Raw genomic sequence first — 7,129 nt, 5'->3', positions numbered from 1 at the left:
CGCGACAATGTAGTGGATTATCACAGTCAAGAAATTAATTAATCTTCAGGAAATAAAAATAAAATTTTTCATAATTTTTCAAGGCTGAGGGGTATTTTTGTAAAGTATTAAAAGTTTGAAATTTAAAGTTGTTTTTGGAGCTCTGTGAATAACGTGGGGGCCTTTTCATAATTTAATGAAAGTGTAGGAAGCAAAAAAAATGTGCCCCATAATTATGATATCAGTATCAGACTTGAGATAGGGAGAAAATAAAAAAAGAAAGCCAGTAGGTATTGGATGGGACTGCCCACAAGACCCTTCGTTTCTATTGCCCCCCCTTCCTCCTCCTCTCTCTCTCTCTCTCTCTCTCTCTCTCTCTCTCTCCTGTTAGTCTGTTACTATTGAGCCTCGCTGGCTTTAGGGAGAAGAACCTAGTGCCTTTGATGTGTGAGTGGGTGGTGTTTTTTTCTTTCCTCCTATCAATTGGCAGTACAAAGAAAAACTAGAAATTCCTCTCCTCATCTCGGGAAAATACCACTCTCTGTCTCTCTTTTATAATCTGTGTGGTTTCCCCTCTATGTTCTTCAGAATCCCTGTCTGTATCATCCAAGCTAGCTTGCTCGCTTTGTGATCGAAGTTGGGAGTCCATGAAAGGGTGAGCTTTGTATACGGAGGATTTAAGGGTTTCTTGCTATGTAAATAAAGTTATCTTTTTTGTGCTTCCTATCTTCTCTTTTCTTCCGTATTTCTCTATTTGTTTTTGTTTTTTTTTTTTTTTTCCCTTTTTATTGTAGATCTTCCCAACAGTTTCTGACACTCTAAGAGGTTCTATCATGGAAGTTAGCCATGGGTTCTTAAGGATTCTGCTGAACATAGGATTTTATCTAAACAACTCTTCTTTTCAAACTCCCCCCTTTCTCTCTCTCGTTTACCTTTTCTTTGGTTTGAATCCTTGTGTTTTGCGTTTAAAACTTCCACTTTTTTCGGACTGTGCTGGAGGATTAACTGTAGATTTTCTGATGATCATAGTCAGGAATCGGCTGGTTTCTTTTGATCATCTATTCAAATCATCCGTTATATTCTCAGAATACTTGACTGAAACCACATATATGCAAACGATATCGAAATCTGAAGACTCTTGAAGATTTCTCTTATTTATTTTTGCCCCTCTTTCCCTGTCTGTCCTTCATAACCTTTCTTCTTTCCTGTGTATTCGCAAATAAAAAAATCCGGTTTTTTTGTTTCGTTTCTTATTTATGTTGTTCATGTATTTCTCTTTCCAGATCTCTTATTTTCTTCATTTGCTTGAAGAATCTCTCCCTTGTGCTTTCACTTTTCTCATACTTTTCTCATGAAATATGAACATTCCTTCCCCTTTTGTCCACTCCTTGCTTGCTTGCTGGCTTGTTAGTGGACGACTATGTGTTGTTGACCTCTTTGTCCACATAAAATGATAGGTTCCAGAAGTTCCTCGTCGAGGATTCTAATTTTCATTTTATGTGTTACTGAGTACGTAAATGAATGTTCCTCAAATATCTATTTTCAACAAAATCTCTCTTCATTTTTGCAGGCATCTTTAGATCAGTTGAAAAGTTCTGTGGTGTGGGGATTTTGTTTCTCCTTTGGATACTTGGTGGCCTTTCTGTGAGCTAAAACCCTTCTGTTATGCTGGAGGCTAAGTGCAATAGTAAGCCCAGTTGCAGTATTGCTCTTGGGCTACATATATTATCGAAAAAAAAAAGCATCAAGGAGAAGAGCCTTTCTGCAGATGTTATACCATTCAGATCCCACATGTTCGTCCTCTAAGGTTTCAGAACTCAGAGCTGATGAAAGGAAATCCGAGCAGCTGAAGCTTCAAGAGGTAGATCCTGCAGTAGTAAGCTTTGGTGAGACACAGATACCTAATTTCTGCATAAGGTATACAGTTTATGCCCTCACTTTTTTATCATTATACTTCATGTATGATATTTTCTTAGATGCAATCATTAATATGGTCTGGTGGGCTGGCAATTGCTTAGGAGCACTTTTCGTGTGTAAATTCTTATCAAATTAAATCAGTGATGGATCTGAGGTTCTCCTTTTTGTTCATGAATTATATGAATGTTCTAGCAGAGCCACCTGATACCTTTTGGGATTTGGTCAGAGTAGATTTGTAAAGGCTGCCATTGTGCTCAAATAGATTATTTGTGCTCATTCCCTTTCAGTTTGGAGACTGGTCCATCTACATTGAATTTTGTTTCTTCTGTGATTTTTCTTTTCCTCACCTCTCTATGGAGATCTTTATTTTATGGGTTTGTATCAACTGGTTCATTTAATCTAATTAATAGTTTACTTTTTTTTTTTCTTGATGCTAAAGTTTCTTGGGAATCTATTTTTAGCTGTGAGATTTAATGGGGTTTCTTTGATTATTAGCTTACATATGATCATTATGTTTCTAAAATGTTTCACGGGCAAGCTTAACTACAAAAGACCCACTATCGAAGGTAGATAATATTTCTTATGTAACCTTCTGCTAATTTTGAGTAGGAGGTTTTAAAAAGTAGCCAATTGGTTTGTTTTGTCACCAGTAATCGATGCATTATTAAATACTGTATTAAATTTACATTTTTTTGGCAGAGACTATGTTTTTGCAACAAGAAGTAAAAACAATCACACCAGTTGGCCATTTTCTCGTCGATTATTGAAGCTTTGCCTGAAACATGGCGTTCAAGATCTACTGCCACCTTTCGAGCCAGCCAGTTCAGTGAGAGACCTTTTTTGCAAAACTTCAGCAGCCGAAACTGAAAAGAATATCGGAGTCAATTTATCTCAGGTCGGAGAAACGTTTTTGCTAGATGAAGAACATAATCCAACTCAAATAATCTCATTTTCACCGTCAGATGACAAGTTGCTGAGTTGTGCAAAGAATGACAATAGTCGATACTTGAGTGAGGAAGATAAACGATATGATTTGATTAATGAAGATTATGAAATTGGCTCAACGTTGACAAATCAGTGTGCTTTTGAGAGATTCTCGACGCAGTTAGGCTCCGAACCAGTCGTGCAGCACTGTGTTTTGGTCCTAAAACCAGGTGCTATTTCCGAGACAAGTCGAGCAGAAGAGATTGCATCTACTTCTACAGCTTCAGATCTCATGGCATCAAAGGTTTGCCCTGTGTGCAAGACATTTTCTTCCACCTCAAACACCACTTTGAATGCTCATATGGATCAGTGTCTTTTCATGTCATCTGATGCTACTAAGATCGTGGATAAAACTCCAAAGCTTTTGGTAAAGCCGACAAAGAAAAGGCTGATGGAGGATATTTATGCCACTGCTCCCCATTGCTCGCTTGAAGATCTTGATAGGAGGAATGGTACGAGCTGGGCTACGGATTTAACTTCGATAACTCCCCCTATTGAAGCTAACACAGTGACTAAAAGGCTTAAATTTATCTCACAAGTCGATGCTAGAGATAACAGGAGTGAAGGGGCAGTTTACGTTGATTCAAATGGAATTAAGCTTCGTATATTGTCAAAGTTCAATGATGCTCCCCAAGTAATATCAAAGAATGTGTTTAAGCCAAGTAAGAATATTAATCTGGTTAGAGATGGAAAGACCAGTTTGGTTAGCCAGAAGAAATACTTTGTTTGGGAAAAACATCTGAAGAAAATGAAGTTGAAAATGAAGAACAAGAAATTATGTTCCTTAAAGCTGTTAAAAAATGAGGTATGTGTGCACTGATGCATTATAATTTATTCAATTATATGTTTTTTTGTAAGCTTATTTGATACTTCTTTTCATTGAAATTAAATTGAATTGACATGTTAATAGGGCTAATCTCATTTGATTACTTTCGTTTTTTGGACTTTGAACTGATCATAAAGTAGCTTCTGCTGTTCTTTTAAGGAAAGGTTGATAACATCCGAGTTTGTTACAACTCGGATTGGTTTTCTATACTTTCATAAACTTATGCTTTATTTGTTCTTGTTATATATATAATGTTGAGTTAATCAAAATGATTTTCGTATATAAGCAAATACACTGCAGCTCATAGATTTCTTATGTTCGTCTATTAGAAAGTTGTTTCTCAATTATATTATTTTATTTTAAGTGTGATTTTTTTCACGGTTCTTAATTCGCTGTCATAGAGATTTGTCCATGGCATCTAAGTTTTTATTTGCTTCTTAGTTCGATATTTGATGACGTTTACTGCATGATTTGACATCAAATATCCAGGCAGCACCAGAAGTTAATCATAATGAAGAATCTCATCAAGAAGAAGAATCAGCAGATCAATTATCAGGTGAAGCGGAGCAAACTCATATGAGCTGTAGAACTTTAACTTTACAGAAGTGGCATTGTTCTAAACGCTCTGATCTACCCAAAAAAATATGCAAGTCAAACTTCCTCAAAAACATGGTTAAGCCAGGCGAATTTGTGAGTCAAATTACAAACCTAGAGATGACAAATTCAGCTTCAGGTACCTTTTCTTCTGCAAAAAGACATTTTATGAAACTCTCCCAAACACCAAAATCCAAGATAGAGGACTTCCCAGCTAATGCTCCTCTTCAAAACCTGGAGCCGAATGAGGTGAAAAGTCTTCAAGGATGTTCTTCAAAAGGTACTTCAATGAATGTTCTCCGCCTGAAACTGGCGAAAGCATCTGGAGCTTTGGTTACTTCCAAAAACAGTAGAAATGATGATTTATTTATGGGCAGAAAACAAAATTCGGCTGATTTTCCTGAAACAAATAATAGATCAACTGAAAACCGTAATCTTTCGCAGAAAACTAAAAAGATTTCTACTTTATCCAAGTCTAACGTCAGCACCAAAATGCTTCGTAAGAATAAGAGGAAAAGAGAGATTTCTTCTGGCAGCAATGAAGAACAACAAAGATGTGTTGAGGCTTCCATCACAAGTTTTTTAGATGATGAAATTTCTGAACGATGTTTACTTTCAGGAAGCTGTCAGTGCCAAGATGTTAAAACTAAAAGTTCCGTATCGCAAAATCAGAATATGGGCTTCATTAAGTTTACTAGAGCTTCGTCAGATAAAGTTGACGGTGGTGCCATAATAGCTAAATCTGTAAATGGTGAAATTCTCCCAGTTCTTCTGTTGGATTTAGATGATAAAACAAGTCAAATTCTGCCTTCGAAAGATTGTGAAAAATCAATGGAGCGAGTGTTTCTTGATAAACAAAATGAAAAAACATCAGATAAATTGGAAAATAGAGGTGTGAAATCTCAAGCTGGAGCTGCATCCACAGAATCCAGTGCTTGTTTAACCAGCCATGGAGACCTGGCGCCTGATACCCCAAGACAAAACTGTTCTATAGCCTCAGCTCCAGTCGTACCAAATCAAGAAAGAAATTTGGCTATTAATAGAGAGCCATCTGGATCTCCTGTTTCGAGTTCTTCCATATCTCCTGCATTTCTAAACGTTTCTTTTACCAAAGCATCAGATAGAGAATTGCTATTGAAGCCTTTAGCCGCTCGTGGAAATCTGGGGAGATATATGGCAGATAATGAAGAAGCTCAATTATCAGATATAGAACACAATCAGCAATGTAAGATGGATTTCACCATGAATAAATCGCAGCTGCAATCAAACTATCATCATTGCTGCTGCTCCAGGCAAAGCATCATGGCTAGTAACATGCCAACTTCGAAGCCAAAGTTGATTCCAAATCTGCATATCGGACCAAGTATCTCTGCGCCCTTTGGTGCCTACTCGATTTTGCATACTGACGCAGGAAATATTACATCCCTCGAATCTCCTACCGGGTCAATCATGACAAGGAGTTGTAGTGCTGTTGGTTCAACAAGCCCATCATGTGGAACACCTTCACAGTCTAGCACCAATTCCATCCTTAGGTTGATGGGTAAGAACTTAATGGTTACTCACAATGAAGAGTCTTCTAATCTTCTAAAGATTGATTCTCCAGCTAAAGATAACAACTCAGCTGCTCCGAGTTTGCCTTCACCATTAAGTTTTACTTCATATGTCAGAGCTCCAAACCATGAAAACTTCCCCTTTGCAGTTTGCAGCCCAGTTCCACTGATGACAAATATGCAGGTTCGCAACAATGTTAATCAAAGCAATATGAACCATAAAGCATATGTGACAAAGGAGGTAATTGTATTCGATGGCTCCTCAAATACTGATATGATGATGAGAGGTACTTTGTTACCTGTACAAGCTTCTCATACAATGTTTCAGGGGCCATACCCTTACTTTTTGCCTCAGAACCAGCTTTTGCTCAGAGAGATTGGCTCTACTTCCTCTTATCTGAGCAATGAAGGGAGCTCTTTGGAAGTTCCAGCCACTCTTTTGCCTGGACCATTTTTGTTCAGGCCTCCTGCTGCTACACCCTTGAATCCTCCATTGTACACTCACAGAATTTGAGGTAAATTTGTAAAGTTTTAGGATGAAGAGAGATTAGTTCATCAAAGTTTGAGAAGCATACTTGCTGAAGAATCCAGAAGCAATATAGGATCTGTTGAATTACTCCTTCGTAGTTATTTTTATGCTTTAATTTCCAGGTTTGTGACCTCTGCATAAAGTTGCAGCGTTATGCTCTATGCTCATAGTATGCTTAATGTTTTTCTTTTCTTTTCTTTTCTTTTCCCTGAAAGAAAAGCAAACTTTGGTTTTTATGTAGCTGAAGAATAAACCATAAATCCTTAAACCTTAATCAGTTGGAATAATTCTTCAAATGGATTCAGTTTCAGTCCACTTATTTGATTTTCTATTTCATCCTGCTAATATAAATTTGATCAGCAATCTGATTTGTTTTTGTTTCCTTGTGGATCTTTGACTTTTGAGCTCCTGACATCTACTTTTAAGAGTTGGTGCGATTTTCATTAGTCCGCTCATTGGTGGAGCAAACAAAATTTGTTCTTGATGCAGTATGAATGAAGATTTTATAAATGATCTAACCAAAAATTTTAGGTAGCTTTCATTCCTTGACTTGGCTTAGCTTCCTTTAATATTAGGAATTTTTACATACATAACACTTCAAACTATTTTATTTATCTATCTAACACCCAAAGTTTACTATTTACATACCTACCACCCATTTACATTCTGTTTCATCAAAATTACCACTTTGTTACCTATCTGCTCGACCTGTTGAGTCTTCATTGCGAGAACAGGTTTGCTCTTTGTCTT

The 7,129-nt window shown here is 37.0% G+C and overlaps 1 protein-coding gene across 4 annotated transcripts; it reads left to right on the top strand.

The window, feature by feature from the left end:
* Positions 1-319: 319 nt before the first annotated feature.
* On the top strand, positions 320-6,713 carry LOC110101337. Of its 4 annotated transcripts, none has more exons than XM_020829197.2 (4): positions 320-634; positions 1,550-1,896; positions 2,596-3,685; positions 4,196-6,713. In XM_020829197.2, exons 2-4 carry the CDS (start codon positions 1,748-1,750, stop codon positions 6,362-6,364), a joined length of 3,408 nt encoding a protein of 1,135 aa, XP_020684856.1. In that variant the 5' UTR covers positions 320-634; positions 1,550-1,747; the 3' UTR covers positions 6,365-6,713. The 4 variants fall into 4 exon arrangements, with proteins under 4 accessions (XP_020684856.1, XP_020684857.1, XP_020684858.1 ...); XM_020829198.2 differs by having other exon boundaries at positions 320-674; XM_020829199.2 differs by having other exon boundaries at positions 324-426.
* The last annotated feature ends 416 nt before the right edge of the window (positions 6,714-7,129 follow it).

This window comes from Dendrobium catenatum, unplaced genomic scaffold, assembly GCF_001605985.2.
Source record: "Dendrobium catenatum unplaced genomic scaffold, ASM160598v2 fragScaff_scaffold_892, whole genome shotgun sequence".
NCBI classification, from domain to species: domain Eukaryota; kingdom Viridiplantae; phylum Streptophyta; class Magnoliopsida; order Asparagales; family Orchidaceae; genus Dendrobium; species Dendrobium catenatum.
The sequence above is the reverse complement of the archived record's forward strand: the minus strand, read 5'-3'. Positions and strand labels throughout refer to the sequence as shown.